The following is a 26,737-nucleotide window of genomic DNA, read 5'->3' on the forward strand; positions in this document are numbered from 1 at the left end:
GGGAGGAAGTCAGAGGCTTCCCTGAGGTGACAGCGGGCTGGGACCCGAAGGCTAAGAAAGAGGTGACCAGGCAGAGCCAGAGGAGAGCAGGTGGACACGCCTTCCAGTCACAGAGAACAGTAGTTACTATGAAGGCAGGAAGGAGACGTGTTAGAGACCTTGGGGAGGCTTATGTGGCTGGAGACCAGACGAGCATAATGAGCACTGAACACCCACTGCTCCCCAACCCAGCCATGTACCTCATGGAAGAACTGGCCCTGCCCCCAGCTCTGGGTCTGACTGATCTGTGAGGATGCCTCTCCTACTTCCCCAGAAGTTCAAGAGTGGGGAAGCAGAGCCGGAAGGGTGCTTGGAGAAGTCCCCTTGCTTTTAGTGAGAGAGACACACGGAAAGCCACTATCACTGATAGGGCATGAAGGAGGAAGTGCAGAGAGGCCCAACCACTGAAGTCAGCCAATTAATTGCAAGCAGAATCAATCGACCCGAGGCTATTGGCTAGGGCCAACAGAGCAGAGATGGAAAGACCCTGGGTGCTTAACTGATGTCACTGAATGTTTAATTAACCAACCCTAGAGCCTGCCTTACCTCTGAACTTCCTGTTGCATGAAATTCTAAATCTTCCTTTAAGCCTGTTTTAATCTGATTTTTTTTTGTTGTTTTTTGGGTTTTTTTTTTGCATCAGATGGCACCCTGATGTCCTTAACCTGGCAAAGATGGGCCATTTGGAATTTCCCTCTGCCTGGTTTCTCGGCCACTTTGACGCCCCCTCAACTCCTACTCTTAGTTCCACTGGATCTTAGCCAAAAGGCCAAGAAGCGGTCCCCTACCCTTAGTTCCAATCATGCCCACCTTTGTGAAGTTCCCCTTCCTCCTTCTGCTTGGAATACCCTTCCAATCCCCACAGACCTGGGAAACTCCTAGGCATCCCTTAGGAGCCAGTTCAAAGGTCACTTTATCTGTGAGGCCTTCTGGCACCTCTGAACAGGTTAAAAGCCTCCCACTCTGGACCCTGCTATCACTCAGAGAGGCCTCACTTTCCAAGTATTCATCACTCTGGTCCCTGGGAACATAGGAATTGTGTCATAAGACAGATATATTAACTGATGAATACACCACATCCAATTTGAGTCCCCACTGTACATCCTTCTATATTGAACTATTCCATTTGTCCCCACCCTTTAGAGTCTTTGTCAAAAGTCAGTGTCTCATAGAGGGGTGCCTGGCTGGCTCAGTCAGTGAAGCATGCAACTCTTGACTTTGGGGTTGTGGGTTCAGGCCCCATGTTGGGTGCAGAGATTACTTAAAAATAAAATTTTTATTAAAATTTTTAATATATTTTTCATTTATTTTAGAGAGAGAGATACAGAGAGACAGTGACAGAATGCGAGACGGGAGGGGGAGAGAGAGAGACACACACACACACAGAATCTAGAGCAGGCTCCAGGCTCTGAGCTGTCAACACAGAGCCTGATGCGGGGCTCGAACCCACAAACTGTGAGATCATGACCTGAGCTGAAGTCAGATACTTAACCGACTGAGCCACCCAGGCACCCCAAAAATATTTTTAAAAAAGTCTATGTATCATAGATAGATGGATTCAAAGCAAGTTACAGGCAGTGGACCAGACTGTTAACTACAATTGCAAATCTTGCAGGAGAGAAGCTTGCAATGAAAGCGATGCTGGGAAACTAGGAGAATTTGGCAGAATTGGACCAGCTGATGCCTGTCACTTCTGAACACACTAGGCTGACTGATGGGGCCTAGTCAGCCCCATCATAAGATCTTCACTTGATTCCCTACTACGTGTCAGGCAATATGCCAGGTACCGCGGTTATAACCAAGAATGAGACAAACTTCTGCCTGTCTTAATCTTAGGTTCTTTAGCGTAGGACAGGCAGTAAACATGTGCAACTACACTAGATAAGTTCATGTAGTAAGAAGTATTACATATAAAACATATCAGGAGGATTAAGGCAATATGAATGAGAGTCCAAATTTGGCTACAGAACAATGGTAATTTTCAAGAAAAGATTCCAGCTGACCCAAGTGAGGCCAGTCAGATTGCTCCTGGGAATCTGGGCAAGGAATACTCGTTATCCAATTGTTGAAACAGGTCAGAGCGAGGATTCACTTTTAGGGCTGCAGCAGTTGCTGGCAGAGTGAGAGAAAGCCAGCCTGCAGGGGGAAGACAGAGCAGAAGACATGTTAGAAACTGCAGTCTCAGACGGACTCAGTGGGTTTACAGGTACAGATTCAGTTTCTTGTAAGGGTCAGCTGGAAGTACTCCCCTCTGGATCTCTGAGAGTCTTAACTCTTCCAATAAAGCCCTTTTGCAGCTTAAATTAGTCTGAGTGTGTTTCTAGGCTTTGCAACCAAGACTGCCATTTCTAAGAATGAAATTACTGGTGGTGGAGAAGACAGTAACAGACACCATAGAAATGAACTTTACATACATCATCTATTTTAATCCTTAGAACTCTGAGACACGAACAACTGTTACTCCATTTTGCAGACGAGGAAACTGAGGTAAAGAAGTTACAGTAAGTAGGCAGTAGAACTGGATTTTGAGTCTAGACAGTTGCCCTACGCAGCCTTTACCACTTCACCATGCTCTCAAAAGTGCTGGGGGATGGACTTGAGGTTATTTCAGCTGTGTGAAATCCCTTCACACACGCCCACGGTCCTGAGCAAAACCCCAAGTCTGAAGACCCAGGCTTCCTCCAATTGAGGAAGTGGCAGCAGCTTTATCGACTCACGAGTCAGAGTTTCTCGTAACTGTCCCGTGTGTCATAGAAACAGCAGCTCTGATATCACTCAGTGAAGAGTTGAACTTGGACTCTGGGTTGTCATAAGCCTGAGTTTAAATCCCTGCTTTGCCTCATATTATAACCTCAGAAGAGTTCATGAACTCTTCTGAGCCTCAGTTTCCCTACCTGTAACACAGATATGAGACTACCTCTCTCATGGGGTTCTGGAAATTGAATGAGGATGGACTACAGTGTTTACTGGCATAACGTGAAGCATAGCAGTGGTCGAGACTCACAGGCGTGCACAGTAAGCCCTAAGGATGAGTATCCTGCGTCTCCTTCTGTGGGAAATACGCGTGGTTCCTTCATTACCCCTTCTTCCGGAAAAAGTTTCCTACTTCTCCTTGGGAATGACTGCATTGGATATAATCCTTGCGGGTCTACCTATTCCTGGCTAACAAATGGCAACACAACCAGAGCTAGTGGTTCTCTTTAATCTCTGGTGTCTAAAAAGTCACTCTCTTTATAAAGTTTTTTTTTTTTTTACTTTATTTTTATTTATTTTGAGAGAGAGAGAGAGAGAGAGGAAGGGAGGGGCTGAGAGAGAGGGAGACAGAATCCCAAACAGGCTTTGTGCTGTCACAGCAGAGCCTAATGTGGGGCTCAAACTTGTGAACTGTGAGATCACGACCTGAGCTGAAATCAAGAGTCAGAGACTTAATTGAGCCACCCAGGCGCCCCAAGACACTCTCTTTTTAGACTCTAAATCTTTTATTTTATGTTTAAAAAAATTTTTTTAATGTTTTATTTATTTCTGAGAGAGACAGCGTGAGCAGGGTAGGGTGAGAGAGAGAGAGAGAGGGAGACACAGAATCTGAAACAGGCTCCAGGCTCCGAGCTAGCTGTCAGCACAGAGCCCAACGTGGGGCTCGAACCCACGAACCGTGAGATCATGACCTGAGCCAAAGTCGGACGCTCAACCGATTGAGCCACTCAGGCGGCCCTAGACCCTAAATCTTTTAGGGGTGCCTGGGTGGCTCAGTTGGAAGAGCATTTCAGTTCTTGATCTCCGGGTTGTGAGTTTGAGCCCCACCTTGAGGGTAGAGATTACTTAAATAAAATTAAAAAAAAGAAATCCAAATCTTTAGCTGCGACATCCAAAACTAAAAGGGAAAACACAAATGGGGAAACAACAGTTTTATTACAACAGTAATAGAAAAACCAGCTGGGGGTCAGAGGTCCCCGTTGAAGAACAAGACCGGCCATTGGCTCCTGCTGCCCTGACAACCAGAGCGTCCCTGGTTCCCGCCTTTCCCAAGCCCCGATTCTTCGGCTTTTCTCACAGATCCCCTGCCTCTCCCACAGACTTACACTCCCCATAAACTCACAGTCTCCAATCAACTTATGTTCGGCAGAGTTGGTTTCTATTGCTTGCAACCAAAGAATTTTTATCTAATGTATTTTTTCAAGCAAAGACTAGGACTCCGTAATAACAAACCCTTAATCTCCTTTCCCTAGTCCGCTGGGCAAAGGGCTCTCGATCGCTGGGTGACAAATCATCCTTAAACCAAGTGGCTTTAGACCATAAACATTTATTATCTTATAACCTCTGTGTGTCCGAAATTCAGGAGTGACTTTGCTAAGTGGTTCTGGCTCAGGATCCTTGATGAAGGATGGACTAACCACCTGACCGGGGCTGGAAGATCTGCTTCCAAGATGACTCGCTCACACTTCTGTGGGCAGGAGGTCTCAGTCCCTGTCCCACGGACGATCCAGAGGGCTGCCCGAGTGTCTCTGTGACGTGGAGGCTGGCTTCCCACAGAGCTAGCGATCCAAGAGGGCAAGAGTGAAGCCATGAGGCATCACAAGTCGCCCTACTCAATGTGCCTACTAGGATGGAGGAATGCCTGGGGGACATTTTGGAGGCTGGCTGCCACACAGGGAAAACGTAGAAGCCTCAGCAGGGTCTTTTATAAGTAAAAGTTAAAAAAAAACACATCTTATTTCAGAAACCCACAGACAACAACTTACAAGAATGGGCAGGACGGTATGAAGAAAAAGGTGTAAAACAGGCAGGACAAAGGTCTCATTTAAGGACCAGGTCTAGAGAACTAGAAGAGAGGAAGAGAGGACCTTTAGAGAAGGAGACACACAGTGCCCGGCGCAAGGACAAAGCACAGTGTATCAGAGTGGCACAGAGCGCAGTCTCACCCTCGGCAGACAGTCACGTCTCTTACAGGCACCAGAGAGTCTGCCACCCAGTTCAGCCCGCTTGTGTCACTCATCCTTACTGCTCCGCGTCCAAGCAGGGCCTGAGAACTGCCACCTGGGAGTCCTGGGAGCTCCGAGCTGTGAGGGGCTAAACTGCATCCCCTCAACACGCCTATGCCAAAGCCCTAACCCCCAGGACCTCAGAACGTGACAGTATGTGGAGACAGGACCTCTAAAGAGTACATTAAAACTGGGCCATGACGGTGGACCTTAATCCGATCTGACCTGGGTCCTTACAAGAAGAGGTCTGAACAACGAGAGACACCAAGAGCACACATGGACAAAGGACTGTGTCAGGACACAGGGAGGAGGAGGCCATCGGCAAGCCAAGGAGAGATGCCTCTGGGAAGCCACGTCTGCTCACACCTTGAACTTGGACTTCAGACTCCAGGACTGTGAGGAACTAGCTTTCCCTTGTTTAAGCCACCAGTATGGGAGCCTGAGCTGAATATGACACAAGCAAGCCCTCTGGACAGTTCCATGAACCAGCTCCTAACCTGTGCCGTGTAATGTGGTGTCAGAACCAAGGACGAGGTGAGAGGAAGCCATAAATGCACTGGATGCACCCAGAGACGGTTTCCACTCAGGGTCCTACTGTGAGCTTCCTGATGGGCCCCAGGCCCTTCCTGTTTTGCTCCAAAGGCTGTTTCCATGCATGTCCAGGCTTCTAGGGCCATCTCCATTGTCCTATCTTGTCTCTAGCTGGAAAGCACCTTCTGTATTCGTTCCCGTACTTCCTTTGCTCCCAAGGACACCATCATCTCAGCTACCGGGGGTCCCTGCTAAGAACAAAGAGAGGACACGTTGCCTTATCGCCTTACGCTGGGTAAAAACCAATGCCCAGCCTTGGTGTGCGGGTCATGTGCCCCAGGCCACGCCCAGTCCTGCTGCCTGCACCCGAAGGGGCACAGTCATCACTGTGGCAGTTTCCTTTTCATGGCCGAGGATGGCGCCCAAGAGCCTGTTTTCCCGTGGTGATGTCTACTGCCTCCCATTGACTGCCCGCTCCATGCAGGTAGGGAGAGTGCATGTTTCATTCACTACTGTGCCTACTGTACCCAGCACAGCGCTTGCACCTAGTAGGTGCTCTGTAAACACTATCTGCGGAAAGGCTGAAGGGAGTGATCATGTTCCGTTTGTCTTTGTACCTCCAAACCAGAACATGCCTGCCAGTGAATGTCAGCCAAACAGATAAATGAGAGGCTTCAGGGAACAGTCCAGCCCATCTACCCACTTACCCGCTGTCCACTGAGGGCCACTCGGAGGACTTGCATAACGTTACTGTGTTTGGTCCCTTCCAGACCTTCTGATACCTTCTTCAGTTTTCCATTCAGCACGTCCTGAGTTAGGTTTATACTGGATCCTTCTAAAAGCCTAGAAAAAAAAGAGGGGCACCTGGCTGGCTCAGTTGGAAGAGCATGTAACTCTTCATCTCAGGGTTGTGAGTCTGAGTCCCATGTTGGGTGCAGAGATTACTAAAAAAAAAAAAAAAGTAAACTTAATAAAGAAAGAAAGAAAAGCCTAGAAAAGAGCCAGTCTCTGGGGGGCTGCATGGGTCAGTGGTAAGTAGGTATGAGGGAGGATTTCTGAAAATTAACATTCACAACCAGTGTTCAAGCCTGCTTGGGTGAGAAGGGAAGGAAGGTTCATACTTCTCAATTTGAGGGACCACATACATACATAACCCAAGTACAATACAGGAAAACTCAGATGGTATCACAATAAGGGGATTTACTAATTTCTACCTCAAGGTCATGTGCTTTCTATGCCTCAGTTTTCTCATCTGTAAAGCAGGGATAATTGTGTCTGCTCCTCACAGGGCTATGGTAGGACTAAGTTCAAACTTGTTAGGCACTAAGTACATTGCTTGAATAGACAGTAAGTGCTCTGAAACATTAAATCTTGTATTTCACTTAGAAATTAAATATTAGCTAATATTTGTTATATGCAAGAGCTCAGAAACATTGCCAGAGAATCTAAAAACAAACTCAGGAATGGGGTAGACATAGGATGGAAGAATGAAGCCCACTAGGAAATTACTTGAAACACAACTTTAGGATCAGCAGAGGGGACACTCTTTGGATGGAGGTTGGGGGAGTGGGTGGGTTGTAGCACAGAAGGACAGAAAAAAGACACCAGGAGACCCCAGCTCCAGTAAGAGTACTGCCACCAACCTGCTACAAACGTTCTCTTATTTTAATTTTTTAAAATGTCATTTTTGAGAGAGAGAGAGAGAGCGCGCGCGCACAAGCAGGTGAGGGGCAGAGAGAGAGAAAGAGAGAGAGAGAGAATCAGAAGCAGGCTCCAGGCTCTGAGCTGTCAGCACAGAGCCTAATGTGGAGCTCAAACTCACAAACCGTGAGATCATGACATGAGCCAAAGTCAGATGCCTAACTGACTGAGCCCCACAGGCGCCCCTACAATCATTCTTTTAGAAAAATTTTTAGGACAACAACCATGATCCTGTACTCCCCACTTGTCTGCATTCTGGGACACGACAAAATTTAGGCCTTTCAAATCTGCCACATCCATGGTCACCTTTATGAACTCCCCAATAAAGTCATAGGCGCCACCTTCCCAGATGGGGAAAGGGTGGCCAGGAGCAGCACCTTGCACAGCTGCATGAAGATGGAGGTGACCCCAGCCTGTGTGCACTTCAGAAGGTCTTGCACTGGGACAGGCTGCTGCATCTGTAGGTGACAGAAGTCGGGGACGTCAGCCACCATGAAGCAGTTCTCAAAGTGGAAAAGGGTCACGGTGCCGCCTGCCCGGGCCCACCAGAGCACAGGTTGCTATGTCAGCTAGCCTGGCGCCTACCTCTTGCTACAGCCATTCCTTGCCCACAAGTTGAAGCACTTAAAGATCTAAAATCCAATAGGCCAGGGGCAGCTGGGTGGCTCAGTTGAGCATCTAACTGTTAATGTTGGCTCAGGTCATGATCTCATGGTTCGTGGGAGTTTGAGCCCCACATCGGGCTCCACGCTGGCAGTGTGGAGTCTACTTGGGATTCTCTCTCACTCCCTCTCTACTCCTCTCCAGCTTGTAGGCTCTTCCTCAAAATAATAAACTTAAAAACTTTTTTAAGAAACAAGCATAAATGTTTAAAAAAAATAACGATAAAATCCAATAGGCCAACAGCTGCTCTCTGCTTTGCTGGTAGCCAGCTGAGATCTCCTCTCACCAGTGTGTTTTGAGTGTCAAGAGAGATTCTCCAGCAAGAGCTGGACTTGCAAAAAAAAAAAAGAGAGAGAGAGAGAGAGAGAGAAATAAAATAAAATAAAAAATAAAAAATTTCTGAGCTCCTGGAGGGGCACCTGGGTGGCTCAGCTGGTTAAGCATCTGACTTCAGCTCAGGTCCTGATGTTGCAGTTTGTGAGTTCAAGCCCTACACTGGGCTCTGTGCTGAAAGCTTGGAGCCTGCTTCGGATTCTGTGTCTCCTTCTCTCTCTAACCCTCCCCTACTCACTCAGTTTCTCTCTCTCTCTCTCAAGTAAATAATAACTATTGAAAATTTTTTTAAATTTCTGAGCTGGAATAATGGACAAGAGCAGGATGGGTGGGTCTATTTTACAGCACCTTCCCAGTTCCCCTCAGCTATTATGGAGACTCCAAACTGGAAATGCTGCAGAGGGCCTGGAGAGCTTCACTGCTGCGGCTGGTCCACAATGCCAACTGAGGTACTGCCCGTGCACACTGGGGTCCAGACAGCCCCCTGCTGATGATGGGCTTCACGTGGAGGGAACTGTGTTCATAAGTCACGTGAAGAAACTGCCTCTTGGTACCGACAGATTCCCTTACTAACTCTGGTATCTGAGCCACTGAGTTTCAACGGGAGGCAAAAGTAACCATGCTTATTGCGTCATTGACTCAGCCACATGCTTACTGTTACTCTCACACCAGGAGACAAAATACAGAATACATAAAATTTAAGATGGAGGGGGCACTTGGCTGGCTCAGTCGGTTGAACGTCTGACTCTTGATCTCGGCTCAGTTCATGATCTCACCGTTCACAAGTTTCAGCCCCGCGTTGGGCTCCTCACTGACAGTGTGGAGCCTGTTTGGGATTCTCTCTCTCCCTCTCTCTGCCCCTCCCCAACTCACAGCCTTCCTCTCCCAAAATAAATACATAAACTTAAGAAAAAATAAAATTTAATGTGGGAAATGGGGTGCCTGGCTGGCTTAGTCAGTCGAGCATGCAACCCAATCTCAGGGCTGTGAGTTCAAGATCCACGCTGGGCACGGAACCTACTTAAGAAAAAGTTGTTAAATTTTACCTTGGGAAAACATAGAACTCTCCTCTATGCCTCTGGGGGGAAGTAGGCTGTAAGGAGCTGGTAGAAGAGGGACAGGCTGCAGGCGGCCAACAATGGCAGCTCAGGACACATTTGAGCTGGCCTAGAGCCTGGTGTGAGCACAGAAGGGACTTCTAGAAATCTGGCAGCTTCAGGACACTTGGGTGTCAGTTTTCCTGTCCTGACTGGGAGCCCCAGAGTGTCTCTGAAATCTAACCTCATGGCAGGGATGAGGAGTTAAGGTAATGGTCCCGGTGAATTAGAACTAAGAGCTCCTATTGTGGATTCCCCTAAATTAAAGGAGTATTAATAATAATGACTCGGGAATTTTTCCTAGAGATATAATTGCAAGCCTGCTTAATGTCTATACATGGCTATTCACTGTAGCATTGTTTGTAACACAAAATTTGGAAGCAATCCCAATGTCTATTGACAGGAAATGAGCTAAATAAATTATGGCAAAGTGGTATAATAATGGCATAAGTGCAGCTGTAGAAAAGAATGAGGATTCTCTCTAAGGACTGGGCAGATCTGCAGATATGTTAAGTGAAACAAATCAAAAGATGCAGAACAGTGATACTGCATTTTTGTGTAAAAAAAGAATAATTATTTAGATATAATTAAGAAGGGCAGTAGTGTGCAGACGGTTCTGGAACTGGGCAGATGGGGGACAAGGATAAAAACAGGTTTCCCAATGTCTACCTTTTTTACACTTTCTAGGTTAAAAATTTTTTAAAAAAATATTTGTTTATATTTGAGAGAGAGACAGAGGGTGAGCAGGGGAGGGGCAGAGAGATGGAGACAGAATCCAAAGCAGCTTCCAGGCTCTGAGTTGTGAGCACGGAGCCAACGTGGGGCTCGAACTCACAAACTGTGAGATCATGACCTGAGCTGAGGCTGGATGCTTAACTGAACGAGCCACGCAGGTGCCCCACACTTCCTAGGTTTTAAACTCAGGTTTAAGAGGTTTGAATGGGGGCACTCTCTCTCTCAAAAACAAAAAATGTTTGAATGTGTTCATAATCAAAATATCAAATTTCAAATTCTGAAAAGACAAGAACGGAGTTACACATCTGTATCACCGAATACTCAGCCATTACATTAAGGAAACTGCTAAGTGTGACTACATTTCTGTTGGGGGCTGGAACAGGAGGGAACACAAACTTTTTGCCATAGACCTTCTTGTACCATTTGTATCACACTGCACTTTTTGCCACATGATTGTTCTCTTATCATTGCCAAGTGTTTATTAGGACAGTATATGGAAGGTTTCTAGGTATCAGGCATTGTTCAAGCATATGGCCTCTAGGCCCAGCCTTGCCTGGGTTTGAATCCCTGCTCCTCCAACTTAGTATTATTTTAGACAAGTTACTTAGCCTCTCCGTGTCTTGATTTTCTCACCTATAAAATGGGGATAACATTGTAACCAGATGCTTTATTAGGTGGCTGTGAACTGAAGCACATACTCACATCCACACACACCCAGTGTACGTACGTATACAGACCTAACAAATAAAACACATAAAACAGCACGTTGCAGGCATGTGTAAGCAAACACTTAAGACCTACTTTAGTCTTCACACAAAGGTAGGAGGAAGGAAGTAAAACAGACATTGGGGTTTGCTGCCTAGAATCCATCTGCCTTTCTCCTGATACCCCAAATCTCCTTGAGGAATCACCTGGCTCCTTCTCAGCTCATGTGCCCTGGCTGGGGGTCCATTCAGGGCCCAGAAGCTGAGGAGCTAACCTACGCCGACTGGCACATCACATTCTCCATGCCTCATGGACTGGTTTGGAGAGGAAAATGTGGCTAATCGGGCTCCGTCAGAGTTCGTCTTCAGACACAACCGAGGCTCTGTGATGTTAGAGCTGTCTTACAAACAGGTCGCAGACACGAGATGCTGCTATCCTTTCTCCCTCTTGTATGTAGTGATAAAAATTTTTAACCAGCCTCATGGCTGCCAAGTTAAAAAAAAAATTATGTTTAGGGGCGCGTGGGTGGCTCAGTTGGTTAAGCGTCTGACTTTGGCTCAGGTTATAATCTCAGTTTGTGAGTTTAAGCCCTGTGTCAGGCTCTGTGCTGACAGCTCAGAGCCTGGAGCCTGCTTCGGATTCTGTGTCTCCCTCTCTCTCTGCCCCTCCCCTGCTTACTCTCTGTCTCTCTCTCTCAAAAATAAATAACATTAAAGTTAAAAAACAACAACAACACTACATTTTCCAGACTCCCTTGTAGCTTGGCATGGCCATAAGGCAAGTGTTCTGGCCAGCGAGCTACGGGTGGAAATGAAAGTATAACTTTTAAGTCAGGCCCGTAAGAAGGAGTGTCCCGTCCCCTTCCCTCTACCCTCCTTCCTCTTCTGGCTGAAGTGTGGATGGTCTATGAGCCACCGTGCACCATGTGGACAAGAGCAAAATCTAGGGACACCAGGACGCTTGAGATATGGGAAAAGCTCTTTAGCCCTGGACTGCCACCTCCATGTGGGATAAGCACTGTCATTTCTTTTGTCTGGTAGAGAGTCCCGCCCTCCATCTACTCGACACAGAGTCTCTGCAGAAAGAGTAGCCAGCATTGAGAAGCGTGGAACAGAAAGTCAAAGGGACAGAAAGAAAAATCAGGTCTTGGTGACATGATTTTGGCCCCTGCATTAGGCAGGGCTTAAGCCAGCTTTGGTCACATTTCTGTTCCTTACAGTTAAGACTGGAGTAGCATCTCTACCTTAGGGGTGAGGAAATGGAAGCTCAAAGAGGTGCAGTAACTTGGCCATGGTGACGCCAGCTGGGCAGGAGAAAGAACTAGGTTAAGTGGCAACACTGGGAAGGAATCAGGTAAGCCTGACCCCAAACACACTGCCCCCCTCTGTGGAGGGTCTGGCTCCTCTGGGAAAGCCCCCCCTGCCACAGAGAGCCAGTCAGTGATCATCTCGCCAAGACCCTCTCACTAGCCATGGGTTGTGCGGCAGGCCCCACAGCCAGGCCTGGAGGAAGGGGACCCTGGGAGCGAGAGGGAACTCAGGCGCGGAGCCTTGAGCTTGGCCTGTAGCAACTCACCCCAGCACACGCTCGGCAATCACGTCCACCTTCTCCGAGATGGCGCCCAGCTGCGCTCGGCTCACGGCAGGGCGAGTCCACAGGTAGGAATGTGCCGGGGAGACCAAATCCCGCAGGCGGCAGATGTGACCCTGGGGGAAGAGGCAGTTGCTGAAGACACTGCGGACGGGGCTCTGACACACTGGAACAGGGAAGAAGGGGCCGCCACCCACTCCCGCAGTCTCTGGGGCTCCCCGATGCCACACCTGCCTCAGCAGGATGATCCTCTCCACGTAGGCTGGGTCCAGGACATCCCTGTCTTGCAGCTGGCTGCCCAACGTCTCCTCCACCAGGGCCTGCAGCTTCCCCACCAGCTGGCGTCTCTGGGTCTCACTGCTCACCAACCGCCGCAGGTGCAGCCTATAAGAGAAGCCAAGGGACTGTCCTGCCACTGGCATTCCCAGCCGCCCCAAACCCTCTCCCGAGGGGAGCAGGCAGGGTCTGAAGAATGATACATCATATGAGCCGTACCTCCTGCAGCCCAGAAACAGATTATACAGGAAAGGGATCTGGCCAAGGTCTAAGTCAGCCCAAGAGCTCCAGGCAACTCAGATACCCTGTTGTCAGTGTTTCTAACATAGTAGCTAGCATTTTAAACTAGGAAGGAATCATATAAAAATAGAGATATCTGGTTTCTCTTGGGAAGTCAGAAGATCTGGCTGCAAAGGGCCCTCGTGCCCCACACTTCAATGACGGGAGCAGAGTGGAGGCTGCCTGGTTTGCAGGCACGGAGCGCTCCAGTTTGCCAGGGCCTCTGCTCCCCAGTGCCACTCCCCAGGCCTGCTGCCCTCCCCTGTGCTGGCTGCCTGGCCTCAACAGGTACTTGACTTTACAACGCATAATCTACAAGTGTCTGCTTCCTTGCAAAGCTTCAAGCATGAGGCTCTGGCAAAAAAAGGCAGAGATCAAGAACATGGATTTATAGAATCTGAAGTCCAGAGCGCAGAGCTGTTTGAATCCAGGGCTCACAGTCAAGAAGTTCAGATTTTCTTGTAGGTTCAATGTTCTTTCCGGAATTCTTCTAACTTCCTTTTTCCCTGTCTTTGGAAGTAGCAAAGCTTCTACCGAGTCCTCAGTCCCCTCCCTGTGCTGCCCTGGCATGGAAGGAAGGCAGGTGGCAGCAGTGGGGGCGTATCTTCTGGGCTCTGGAATTGGGACAAGCCTGAGAATCAGGCCAGCGCTGTGAGAGGAGGTCTGCGGCAAGTTACATGTTTGTCCAGAGCCTGAGGAGGCTCACATACACTGTAGGAACAAGTGGGGGCCTCTGTCACAGGGCGGGTGCTGTGCAGACTACATGAGAACTGTCTGGAAAGCACAGAGCAGAAGGCAGCTGGGGGCAGGCAGGGTGTCAGGACTGAGGCTTCCGCACATCAGGCGTGGAAGGATGGGACCCTCTGCGAAGCTCTCTGGAGCACTCACTGCCCCAAAACATAACAATTTTCTTAAAAAAGAATTAACAGCACGTGCTGAAAGTGTCCCCAGGCCTCCTCAGCAGCGAGGGGAGACAGTAAAGAGAAAGCGATCAGGAGACCCTAGTAGCCACATCTGAGATAATATGCAGAAGGTCCAGCGCCTGGGAGACAGGAAGCGCCAAATAAACATCACTTACCATCACTACTTCCACCACGCTCGTGGTGCTGCTCTGACAGCCACTACTGCTGCCTTTACTACTATTACTGAAATAATCACAGCAGTGGCTTGATGCCAGAAACACTCCAGTTAATTTAAACGTTAACTGCTTCAGCTGTGTTAGTGGCGGTCCCAATATTGCATCTCCTCTCGGATCCACACTGAGCAAAGCCCACCTCTGTCCTCCTCTGGCTACCCTCGTGCTTCGGGGAGGAGTGGAATGGGTCATAAAGTATTTCCCCGCCCTGCCCCATTTCCTTGATTCCCTATAATCAGAAAGGTAGGGTCCGAGTTGTGCTCGCTCGTGAGTACCCCTTTCAAGGGATGCCGGGCATTCGCTCTGTGAACAGGCCGGTTATGGAATACTGCCCTACGTGTTGGTTTCCTCCTATGCAAAATAGAGCAAAGTCAGACAACTAACATGATGTCTAATGCGAGATAAATGAAGTAACAACATTCAACACCTGTGGTCAATGCGAATTCTCTGGGCTCATGTAAGTAAAGCATAGAGGAGAGCCTGTCCCCTAACCAGTGCTCAAGAGACGGCATCAATGAGTCCCTTGTCCCTTAAGTACATATCTGTCTGCTGGCTTTACCACCAAGGCCCTTAGATGGAATGTCAACAGTGATCTAAACTGTAACTGGCTTTAGAGGTCTGAGTGAAGAGCTACGTGAAATGTAAAACAGGTGTCCTGAGACAGTGCCCAGTCACTGTGCTGGTTTGGGGTGGGGGGAGGTTAATTCCAAGGTGAAGATGCCCCATTTCTCCAGGTCATGGCTAACAAAATCCATGCAAGGGACAGCCAGGAATAATGGTGATGACAGAAACAGTACCTACCATTTACTGAACACTTTCTATGTGCCAGGGGGTGTGTACAGTACCTTGATGCAGCATTTAATTTAACTGAACTCCTACAACTATTGCACAGTGTAGGTACTGTTATTAGCTCCATTTTTGAGAGGAGAAAACACAGGCTCCAGGAGGTTAGGTGACTTACATGCTTTGCGTTCACAGACCATTAGGTACCTGAGCCCACAGTAAAAATCAGGTCTGTGTGACTTCAAAGCCCACTAGACCCTCTGCCATGGGCACCCATCATCAGCAAGAAAGCCCTTTTCTACCAGCACCGCTCCCCCCGCCCCCCAGGTCCCCACTCACCTATTGAATTCCGGGAGCTTCTCCAAGTCCAACAGGGCTGAGTGGCAGGTGACCCGGGTCAGGTCAAACTGTGTTATCAACTCTGGCAGGGTCCTGCCCATCTGGTTCTCTGCAAGGAGGCAGGCCCAGCCTCAGCCCTCTCCCTCACTTTTCAATCACAGAGGAGGCTGGGTGAGCACATTCTGGGTTCCCCATTCTAATCTGACCCAAAGGATTCAACTTCTAGATCTTTTATATAGATCAAGGGCCTGAAGGAGCTTTCCTTTGCAGAGAGGGTCCTGTCACTCAGGAAAAACAAGTTTGAAAAAAATCGGGCTGGGGCACCTGGGTGGCTCAGTTGATTGAGCGTCTGACTTCAGCTCAGGTCATGGTCTCACGGTTCGTGGGACCCCACATTGGGCTCTGTGCTGACAGCTCAGAGCCTGGAGCCTGCTTTGGATTCTGTGTCTCTGTCTCTCCTCCGCTCATGCTCTCAGTCTCTCTCAAAGTAAATAAATAAACATTAAAAAACTTTTTTGAAAACAATTGGGCTAAACCAACTCTCACTGCAGGAGGATTGCAGGGACAGCACGCTCACTGCCTGGCTGTGCCCCAGAAATTCTGACCCCACTAGTTTGGGATGGGGTCCAAGCATCAGCGTGCTTCCTAAGCTTCCCAGGTGGTTCCAAAGCTCAGGCAGCACTGAGAATCACTGGGCTTGGAGCCGCTTCTCCAGAACAGCAGCCCCGTACCATGTGGTGGGCAGGCATCATGGCCAAGCCTAGACCTAAAGGGAGCCTCTGCTATGTCTCTTACAGACTATGTGACTTTAGCAAGTCATCAAACCTGTCTGAGCCTCATAATCCTCTTATAAGCAGCAGGGATAAGTAATCCTCTTAAGGATACTTTAAGGAGTAAATGAGATAAGAGCAGAGTAAACAGTAAACACACTATCATTGCCACATTTCCAGAAATCCCCTCCATGAAGAGGTCATCCTAATTTGCTGCTTCTTTAAACTTTGGGCTCTAAGTCTTGGGCCAAGGATAAGGGCTCAGCTTGGAAGAAACTAGGGTCATAGCAGCTTTAATAATACTGTCGGAACCCACACTTGCCTTAGTGGGAGTAATATAATTGTAATAATCATAAGATCTACGGTTTTTGTGCGGAATGGCAGGCACTTTGCTGGGTGCCTCATACTCGTGAGCTCAGTGAATCCTAACTTAGCCCTAGACGCTTATCCCTGTTTTACAGAGAGACAGGTAAGGCTCAAAGACCGTAAGCTCCTTGAGTGCAGGGGTTACATCTAGCTTGTTCACTGTTATAACCCCAGCACTTAAACACAATGTCTGGCTCACTAAACTTCTCTTGGAAAAAGAATGAACTTATGCAAGGCCATGCAGCTGGTATATGGCACAGAGTGGGCTGAAGACCAGGTGGGCCTGAACCAAAGCCCCCGCTCCCACTGCTCTGGTCCCACTGTGACCTCCCAGGTGGGCGGGTACCTGCAAACCCCGAGCCACAGTTGGTGATGATGTCCAGCAAGGCGTCCGGCAGGAAGTCGGCAGCAGCAAAATGCTCCAGGAAGATGTCCCCTTGCCTCTTGGACAGCTTGCTGCCATCCTTGTTGAGGAGCAGGGGCAGGTGGGCAAAGCGAGGTGGCTGCCAGCCCAGGGCCTGGTAGAGAAGCAGATGCTTGGAGGTGGAGACGAGCCACTCGGAGCCCCGCAGCACGTGGCTGATGCCCATGTGGTGGTCGTCCACCACACAGGCCAGGTGGTATGTGGGGAAGCCGTCACTCTTCAGGATGACCGGGTCCCCCTCCACACTGGCCACTTCATGCCGATTCCAGCCATACACTAAGTCCTGGAAGGCTGGTGCCTCCCCCTCCAGGCGGAAGCGGATAGTGGGCTTGGGGCCTGTGGCTAGCTTCTGGGCCACTTGCCCCTGGCTCAGGTTCCGGCACCGATTATCATACCTGTTGGGAAGCAGAGCAGCGTAGGAGTTAGGAGTTCCGGAGACAGACTGAATTCCGTCTTTGTCTCTGCCAGGTGGATGATCTTGGCAGGTCACTTACTTCTCTAGCTCTGTTTCCAGTCCTGAACAGGGAGTGAAGCGATATATGGGGAAGCCCAGTGATTGGTAACAGTGTGGCAGACACTTGCGCCTGCTTCCCTGCCAGCCTCTCCCTCTTCTTGCTAAGGAGGAAATAGCAAAATGCCTATGAGTCCCGGAAGTTGAATCACAGCTGGTGTGGCCAATCATGCAGTCCCATTCCCCTGTGCCAGCAACTGGTCCAGGCCAGACCACTCCACTCACTGAGACTCAGAGCAAAGCACATGTGGGGGCCGGGGAGGCTTAGGCTCTGGGGAAAGATTTCCTTTCCAACTGAGAGCAAAGAGCCACAAGAGAAAAATTCCATTTTTATTCTCAGCCTTCCCCCTCCGTGCCCTTCAGATGCTGTCCTACGAGGGCAGAAGGCTTGGAGCCACCGCAGCCACTTGCAACTAACGTGAGGGGGTAGGACAGGGGAGGCACGGAAAAGCCACAATAAAGCGCTGAGATCTTAAAGCTGCTCGTTTTATCCTTGAGTCACCCACCTCCAGACTTGGGCAGAGTAAGTGACAAATGTCTGTGTGGTTTATGCCCTGGCTACTCCAAGTATGGTTTGTGGGCCCCCAGCAGCAGCCTCACCTGGGAGCCAGTCAGATATGCAGCATCTTGGGCCCCAGCCCAGACCTGCTGAATCTGAATCTGTGTGTTAACTAGATCCCCAGGTGAATGGTCTGCATAAAACATGAGAAGCTCGGATTTGTCCCCCACTCTTTTTTTAATTCTTTATTATTATTATTTTAAATTTATTTTTGAGAAAGAGAGAGCGAGCGCACACGCACATGTGCTGGTAAGGGACAGAATGAGAAAGGGACAAATCATTCTCTGCTGACAGCAGAGAGCCCAATGCAGGGCTCGAACTTGTGAATCGAGAGATCATGACCTGCGCCAAAGTCAGCCACTTAACCAACTGAGCCAGCCAGTCGCCTCTACTCTTTATTTTTTAAGTAAACTCTACCACCAATATAGAGCTTGAACTCACGATCCTAAGATTAAGAGTTGCATGCTTCACCCACTAAGCCAGCTGGTGCCCCTCTTAAAAGGGGTGCTCTGTTACTTACTCCCCCAAAGAATCCTGACACAAAAATGTAAAGCTTGAAAACATACTCCTTGACACAGAGCTAAGTGACCAATTAATAAATGGCTGCATGGATTCCACAACAGAACTTGACTGTAATTTTAAAAAATAACCTTCTACCAATGGACAAGTACATGGTTTATAATAAGAAAGTAAAGCTGCAGTGAATGCCATGACCTCATACAAACATCCAGTGCTTGTCCAAACAGCTCACTGAAATTGGAACTCAGCGGAGGGGGAGGGAGGCTATGAGAGTTTGATTCTTGACCTCAAGGATGGGAGTTCAAGCCCCACACGGGGCATGAAGCCTCTCTGAAAAAGGGACGGAGCACCTGGCTGGCTCACCTGGAAAAGCATGTGACTCTTGATCTTGTGGTCATGAGTTTGAGCCCCACGATGGGTGTAGAGATTCCTTAAATAAATGTATACATTTTTTGTTTTAATTTCTTTAAAAAATAAATAAGGAAGTAAGTAAACTGGAACTCAAGATGTCCTGATGGAAAGTACTGCCGATGGAAAGATGGTGGTCAAGGGCCACAGGGCAGTATTGATCTAAGCTCCAAACTGGTCCTGCAATTCCTCATCTGGGAAGATCTCCAACAAACGCCCTGCACACGTGCACAGCAACGTCTGTCAACACGATCCATCCCAGCTCTTTCGTTCTAACTACAGATTAGAAACGGCATCAAGTCTCATTAGTAAGAAGCTGGTTAAGGGGTGGTACATCTGTATGGTGGGAAACCATGCAAGCATAAGAAAAATGTGTGGGTTTGTACAGACATCCTCAAGATGGTAAGTGGGAGCAGTAAGCTGCACAATCTGTGTATCGTGTGCTGCCACTGGCTGGGGAAGAGAAACAGGATGCATTTATCAGGGTCTGCGTTGAGTGTCTCTGGAGAAGACCTAAGAAAATTCTAGGGGCACCTGGGTGGATCGGTCAGTTAAGCCTTTGACTTCAGCTCAGGTCACGATCTCACGGTTCATCAGTTTGAAGCCCACATTGAGGTCTCTACTGTAAACACAGGGCCTGCTTTGGATCCTCCGTCCCCTTCTCTCTCTGGCCCTCCCCATCTCGCTTGCGCGCTCTCTCTCTCTCTCTCTCAAAAATAAACATATGGGCGCCTGGGTGACTCAGCTGGTTAAGCATCCGACTTCGGTTCAGGTCATGATCTCACGGTTTGTGGGTTCGAGCCCCATGTTGGGCTCTGTGCTGACAGCATGGAGCCTGGAGCCTGCTTCGGATTCTGTGTGTCTCTCTCTCTGCCCCTTCCCTGCTTGTGCTCTGTCTCTGTCTCTCTCAAAAATAAACATTAAAAATTTTTAAAAATAAACATTAAAAAAAGAAAGAAAGAAAATTCTAAATGCTGTTATTTATGGAAAGGGAAATTGAGGGGCCAGAGTCAGTGTTAGGAGAGATCTTTGCATACATTATCTCTCTGGCCCTGAAAAAACTTTACTTACTCAGAATAACAAATACTTGAAATTACTTTACACGTTACTACTGCCCGAGAGCCAGCATGGTAGGCAGCTCTGACACGGCCCCGGTGATCCCAGCCTCTGGTGTTTCTGCCCGTGTCATCCCCTCCCTGGAGTGTGGGGCTGGACCTAGTGACTTTCTTCTTGGGAACAGAATGAGCAGAAGTGACAAGATGTTGCTTCCTCTATTCAGTTACAAAAAGACTGGCTTCTGTCTCGCTTGCCCTCTTTTGCTTTCTGTCCTCCTTGCCCACGGCGAGGCCAGCTGCTATGCCGTGAGCTGCGCTGTGGACAGGCCCACATGGCAAGAGCTGGTGTCTCTGGACAACAGCCGGCGCGGCCCAAGGTCTGCCAGCAGCCTCATGAGAGAAATGGAGGCGGATCCTCTGCAAGCCCAGCGCTGAGAAAGCCACGAGCCTGGCCCAGACCCCGACTGCAGCTTTGAGAGGCACTCTGAGCCGAGGGAGCCAGCCAAGCTGTGCCCAGACTCCTGACCACAGAGGCCGTGCAGGGACCATGGTTTGGGGGGAAACCTGTCACGCAGCAAGAGCTGAGGAACACACGCGACTCCGGGGAAGCAGCCGCGACGGGCTGGGGCTCTCACCGGGGCGTCTGGTGGTTCCTCAGGGCCTCCTTCTTCAGGAGCTCCAGGCGCTGCGGCGAGCAGAAGCAGCGGTAAGCGGCGCCGGACTCCAGCAGCGCCTCCGTGGCCTGGGCATACAGCTCCAGTCGCTGCGACTGCTGGTACGGCCCCGCCGGACCTCCCCGGCGGGGGCTCTCGTCAGGGCCGATGCCTGTGGCACAGCAGGAGAGAATGCTCACCAAATACCGATAAGGAACATGCTGACAGCACCGGCTCCCCTGCCCTGTTCTGTGTGCTTTATGCATGTGGTAAAGCTTTTAATCCTCACCACAATCCTCAAGGTCGTTCTCGATTTCCCTATTATAGGTGACAAGGTGAAAGAGAGGGTAAGTGCTCAAGGTTGTGAGGCCTGAAGGATAAGGACTCACGGGGCTGTACCGCCTCCATAGTCCACGCTCTCAACCGCACTTCCTCTCCAGCTGTCCTTTCCCTGGAAGAGCTGGCTCAAGGGAACGAAGTATGGTTCAGGGCATAGCCCTGGCTGGACGCCTGCTTCCGTGCCTGAGACGCTGTGACAAGGGATCCTGAAGACATCAGGGCTTCAGGGCCAAGCACCTGGCAGGCAGCTCTGATGTCCCATGACATCCCCCATGCCTCAGAACCGCCCTACCAGGTAGATGCCATTGTGACCCCCATTCGGTGTGGACACTGAGGCACAGAGGGTGTCTGTTACATCACTTGGCCAACACCAAGCGGTACAACCGCATTCAAACCCAGGCTAGCGGGCCAGAGAATCCATGCTTTTTGCCACTGATTGTACTGCCTCAGCTTCCTTCCCTACAAAGCGGAGCTATGCTCTATCACATGGAGCAGCTGCAAGAACGGGACCGGTTTGTACTTTCAAAGTGCTCTGCCCGAGGCGCGCACACACAGAACCACAGCAACGGGTGCTGCTAAATGAAATGGGCTCTGCTGCAAGCCACAGCTCCAACCCAAGGTCTGGCTTCCTCAGGTCACAAAGGACGGATCTGACCAACACACACTTCCCATAGAGACAGAGAGAGGGGACACGGAAGAGCCGGATGGTGGGGTTTCTGCCCTCAAATAGCTTTCAATAAAAACCACGGATATGTTGACTTCAAAATGGTGACTTTCGTATCAGGTGAATTATATGTCAATTACACACAAAGAGGGTGACTCCTAGATCAGGAAGCCACAGAAGCCAGCCACGGCTCTGCCTCCCCACCATGCCAGGGAGGAGGCTGCGCTGAGGGGCCGCAGGCCTCACTCATGCAATCGTGCCACACCAGGGGCTCCAAGGGTAGGACTCGTTCACCTCTGGACCTCTTGTTCAGACAGTGGCTGATATGTAGCAGGTGCTCCGTGAAATCCAAGTCCTCATCCCGGCCTGCCTGGCACTGCATGGTTCAGCTCCGGACAGCCTCTGTCGCTTAATCTCCAGTCCCTCCGCTTGTCACTGTGTTTGGGCCACAGTGGCCTCTTTGCTGCTCCTCTAATACACCCTATGCTTTCCTTCAGCAGGGCCTTCACATCTGCTATTCCCTCTTTTTTCTTTAAAAAAATTTTTTTTAACCTTTATTTTTGAGACAGAGACACACACACACAAAATGTGAATAGGGGAGGAACAGAGAGAGAAAGAGACACAGAATCCAAAGCAGGGTCCAGGCTCTGAGCTGTCTGCACAGAGCCAAACGCGGGGCTCAAACTCATGAACTGTGAGATCACGACCTGAGCCAAAGTCAGATGCTTAATCTATTGAGCCACCCAGGTACCCCGCATTTAAATTTTTTTAAGTTTATTTATTTTGAGAGAGACAAAGACAGCACAAGTAGGGGAAGGGCGGAGAGGGAGAGGGAGGGGGGTGAGGGAGAAAGAGAGAAAGAGAGAGAGAGAGAGAGAGAGAGAGAGAGAGAGAGAATCCCAAGCAGGCTCGAAGCTGCCAGGGCAGAGCCCTATGTGGGGTTTGAACTCATGAAACCATGAGATCATGACCTGAGCTGAAACCAAGAGTTGGATGCTTAACCTACTGAGCCACCCAGATGCCCTGCCTCAGCTTTGAACAGTCCGCACAAGTAACCACAGGGCTGGCCCCTCACTTTATGGGATCCCTGCTTTAATGTCACCTCCTCAGAGAAGACCATCCTGTCTAAAACAGCATCCCTCCGTGCCAGTTCCCTAACCTATTAACGTTTTCTCCACAGCACACATCAGCACTTAACATCAGGGGTGAACATGAGCTAATTTATCTATCTTCCAGTTACTGAGGACAGAGTCTCTGTTCGATGCTGAAACATGACCTAAATTATAATAAGTGAGCTCCTTGAATGAATTCCTTTGCTCAACTAATCGTCTGCCATAAAGTTCTACAATAGAAGGTGGAAATGAAATCAGTTTCTGCCCTTTGGGAACCCAGAGTCTAGTTAATACGTTACGAGGAATAAAATACACATCTCATAAAAGTCATGGTATTTTTGGTATTCTTCCTTGGAGAGCTTAACTGGTTCCACCTGTCCTGACAGGTAGGCAATTGCTGACCCAGGGAACACAAACACACGCCTCCTTGTCTTCTGGGGTTTAGCGGTCCTCCAAAGTAAACGTCCCACAAGGAGACTGACTTTAGAGGCTGTACACATTTTGTTTGGCTCACACAGTGTGGTTTAAAAAAAAAAAATCTGAGGTCACGTTTAACAATGACAAGCATTCATTAAAAAAAAAAAAAAGTAACAAAAACCTGAATTTCTGGCTCCTCTTGGAAGTCAGAAGGCTGGACAAGCCGGGCCAGCATTCCCACATGGGAACAAGGGGCTGGAGCTTTCTCCTGCTCGCCACAGGCCTAGCCTCTCCCACTCCATCTCATGCTTGGCCTGTGTTTCCCATCAGTTCCCAGTGGCACCTGACATTCTAAGATGAGAACACGAACCTCAAAACAGCCTCAGAGCTTTTCTTCAGCATCTTTCTGGAGGGGGAGGGCACATGCCTCCTGAGGCAGCACAAATATACCCATCCCTCCAGGAACTCCTCATTGTCCAGCTTGGGCCCCGTGAGACCTACTGGCTCCTTTCCCTGCTCCCACTCCCCCCTCGGAGAAGGGTTTCTTCCCTGCCCGCCTCACCTGCCCACTCTAGCATGTCCTCAATATTCTCCGCTGCTCCGGGCACAAGACGGGTCTGATCCGTGTCTTCGAGCCTGAGGATGAAGCTCCCCTGGTGCTTCCTGGCAAAGATGTAGTTGTATAAGGCAGTGCGCAGGCCACCCAGATGCAAGAAGCCTAGTGAAAGAAGAGAACGGTTCAGACAAGACGGGGAAGATGAAGTGACATGCCTCCACCAGGGGCAAGTGAGCCCCGCTTGTACCAGGATGTCCCAGCAAATATCAAAGCTTAGGACATAGCTACTCCCGTCCCATCCTTCCGGCCAGCACCAGGACACCCAGACTGCCACAAAATGTGTCAGGGGTGCTCAATCCGTTTAGGCCCCCATCCTGGAAATAGAAGACCACCCGTTTTAGAGCATGAAATTTTGTAAAGAAATAAAAAAATGGGGGCGCCTGGGTGGCTTAGTCGGTTAAGTGTCTGACTTTCACTTAGGTCATGATCTCGCGGTTTGTGGGTTCGAGCCCCGCGTCCGGCTCTGTGCTGACTGCCAGCCCAGAGCCCGGAGCCTATTTCAGAGTCTATCTCCCTCTCTCTCTGACCCTCCCCTGCTCACGCTGTCTCTCTCTCTCACTCTCCTAGAAATAAATAAAAATATTAAAAAAAAAAAACTTAAAAATAAATAAATAAATAAATGGAAAAAAAAGACTCCAACTCTTCCTAACTGTACCCACTGTTCTACTTAGATTTGCCTCAAGGCCAAGTTTTACCCAAACGAGGACAGAGGATTATCCACTGAAGCCATATCCAACATCCACTTAACATGTACAAATTCAATGATGTGCTTGGGTAAAAAAAAAGCAATAATTACACGTTAAAGATACTGTGCAATTACATTCTGCATATACTCTTATGGTTTTCCCCTTTTTAGCTTTAAATACTAATCACAAGTAATATTTGATTCCATTATTCTTTCTTTGCACCCAGGCTTAAACTCCAAAGGCTTTACCTTTCCATCATTCCTGACTGAAGGCTTAAAACGAAGCATTTTCCCATTTCCCCTTACCCTACCTTCATTGGTCCAGGCCATGGCCCTGTCTCCATAATGAGCTTTTCTGCATCTACAGGTTGAGGCAGAATGGGACACAAAAGACTCTTCGAGTCAGGCAGACTCCTTCAACACTGATTATGTGTGACCTTGAGCTAGTTATCACAAGGCCACCACAAAACCGGTGGTCCCCAAGACAGAAGACAGGGGTCCAGCAGTTGAAAGCAAGACCTAAATCAAATCAACCTGCATTTAAATTCTGCACCCACCATTTATCAGTTGCTATCCCTTGTGCACTTTACTTCATGTGTATGAGCTTCAATCCCCTTATCTGTTAGGATTAAAAAAAAAAAAGAAACCTTCCTTATAGGGTTGTTGTGACCTAAATGCTGATCAAAATATACCCTTCACTTAATTTTAGCTATTAGTGATCTATGTTGCCTGATAAATCTTTTATCTGTCTGTAGTCAGCAGCCCTTTTTCTGTATGGGCTTTTCCTGCAAATCAGAAAAGAAAGGAGAACTATAATCATAACGGGGAATGTTGTTTATTAAGCACTGAGTACCAGACCTTGCTAAGTGCCTCAGTTGCATCAGCTCAAACCCATGAGGCAGGAACTATTATTTGCCCTGTTTGACAGAGGGTAAAACTCAGAAGCTCAGAAAGGTTATGCAATTTGCCCATGTCACACAGCTAACAAGTGGCAAAGCTGGCAATCTGGACCCAGCCAACCTCAGACCCTGCCTCTCAACCACTATTTGAGCGCCGTGCAAAGCCAGGTGCAGACACTTGCTGGTCTGGAAACTGCTGCCAGTTCATAACCAATTAAGTACAGAAAGTGAGAATAAGTATTTAGAAACTTAACAATTTGACAGAATAATTTTGTATCTGGTAAATTCAATAGAAGTAGGCTCACATGTTGTATGGTTTTAATACCTGTTCTTTTTAGTAACTCATTCCTATTGGTTCTATAAAAATACTGATCCATAATCAATTGGAAATTAAAAACCAGTTCTGTCGCAATGGCTTCCGAGGCCCGCTCTACACTCTGCTGCCTGCCAGGAAAGACGCTGTCACTGTGCAGCTGGGATCTTACCACAAAAGCTTACATGTGGACCCAAAGGTTCTGACTGAGAGGCATGCTCAGGGTGGAGAGGGCAGAAGTTAGCCTCCATGAGAGGAAAAACAAAAAAAACACAAAAAACACAAAAACAGGAAATACAGGGGACACCCTGACAAAGCTCTCCACGAGGGTATAAGGAAGAGCCTCTGCCTAACTCTCTGGCTTGCCGAGCGCCAACACTAACCACAGGGCCTCTGTACCTGCCATCTCCTCTGCCTAAAATCCTCATACAGACTTTATATATAGACTTCACATACGTAGCGAGCTGCTTCTTGTGTTCTGGTTCTCAACTCAAACGCTCCGTCCTCAACAAGACCTTTCTCGAGCTTCCTAATAATCCCCAGGTCCCTTCTCTACTTCACCTGTCTTGTGGCACATGTGACTCAATCTACAGTTATTTTTACACGTGTTTGTCCCGATTATAACGTATACTATAGGGCAGGCTTCTTGAGAACAGGACCCAAACGTTCCTGGGGACCACGGCATTCAATGCCTAGAACAGCACCTGACACACAGTTTGTACCCGATACACGTTTATTAAATACATGAAAAACGGGCCGAAAGAAATGATACAGTACAATAAACACAAAAAACTTCCCGACAAAGTGAATAAGTTTCGCTCGTGGGCCTACTCCTGCCCCTGTAAAATAAGGTCGCGCTGCCTGCCCAGTCTGACTCGACCGGAAGGGATTCGTTCGGGAATATTCGGGGGGCGGGCACGGTACGGTGGACCTCGACCTGCAGCGTCACGTCCGCCCAGGTTACCTGTGGGGCTGGGGGCGAACCGCACCCGCACTGCAGCCCCGGGATCAATGCCCAGGCTGGCCTCGCGCCGTCCCACGGAGCGGCCCAAGGCCGCGACGGGCCTCGCGGACGGCAGCAGCCTCTTCAGGAGAACCGCCATGTGAGCTGGAACCGCACACGTGGGCTTCTCGGTGCATCACTTCCGGGGACCCTTCCCAGCCAATCCGCGTCTGCCACAGAGGGAGCATCCCCGCCCCTTAAAGGCGCAGGCCTCCTAGCTTTCAAGCCCATACTCCCCA

At 49.1% G+C, this 26,737-nt stretch overlaps 1 protein-coding gene across 4 annotated transcripts; it reads right to left on the reverse strand.

The window, feature by feature from the left end:
- Window positions 1–4,323: 4,323 nt before the first annotated feature.
- EARS2 (glutamyl-tRNA synthetase 2, mitochondrial) lies at window positions 4,324–26,662 on the reverse strand. Of its 4 annotated transcripts, XR_005528771.1 has the most exons (10): window positions 26,460–26,636; window positions 23,545–23,700; window positions 20,433–20,622; window positions 16,668–17,140; window positions 15,186–15,294; window positions 12,604–12,757; window positions 12,359–12,489; window positions 6,257–6,392; window positions 5,516–5,800; window positions 4,324–4,571 (listed from the first exon to the last, which is right to left on the reverse strand). XR_005528771.1 is itself a non-coding variant. In XM_039234385.1 (9 exons), the coding sequence occupies exons 1-9, from the start codon at window positions 26,596–26,598 to the stop codon at window positions 5,717–5,719; spliced, it is 1,569 nt and encodes a 522-aa protein (XP_039090316.1). In that variant the 5' UTR covers window positions 26,599–26,662; the 3' UTR covers window positions 4,324–5,716. The 4 variants fall into 4 exon arrangements, 3 of the variants coding, with proteins under 3 accessions (XP_039090316.1, XP_039090315.1, XP_039090317.1); XM_039234385.1 differs by having other exon boundaries at window positions 4,324–5,797; window positions 26,460–26,662; XM_039234384.1 differs by having other exon boundaries at window positions 4,324–5,800.
- Window positions 26,663–26,737: the final 75 nt, after the last annotated feature.

The sequence above is a fragment of the Hyaena hyaena genome, unplaced genomic scaffold (genome assembly GCF_003009895.1).
Source record: "Hyaena hyaena isolate Hyena2069 unplaced genomic scaffold, ASM300989v1 scaffold_88, whole genome shotgun sequence".
Lineage (NCBI taxonomy): Eukaryota > Metazoa > Chordata > Mammalia > Carnivora > Hyaenidae > Hyaena > Hyaena hyaena.

Coding starts and splice junctions, on each gene's coding strand:
- EARS2 (XM_039234384.1), bottom strand. CDS start 26,598: ATGGCGGTTCTCCTGAAGAGGCTGCTGCCGTCCGCGAGGCCCGTCGCG. Junction 12,758..15,185: donor AAGCTCCCGGAATTCAATAG/GTGAGTGGGGAC, acceptor CTTCTCTTATAG/GCTGCACCTGCGGCGGTTGG. Junction 5,801..6,256: donor TGGCCCTCAGTGGACAGCGG/GTAAGTGGGTAG, acceptor CTTTGTTCTTAG/CAGGGACCCCCGGTAGCTGA.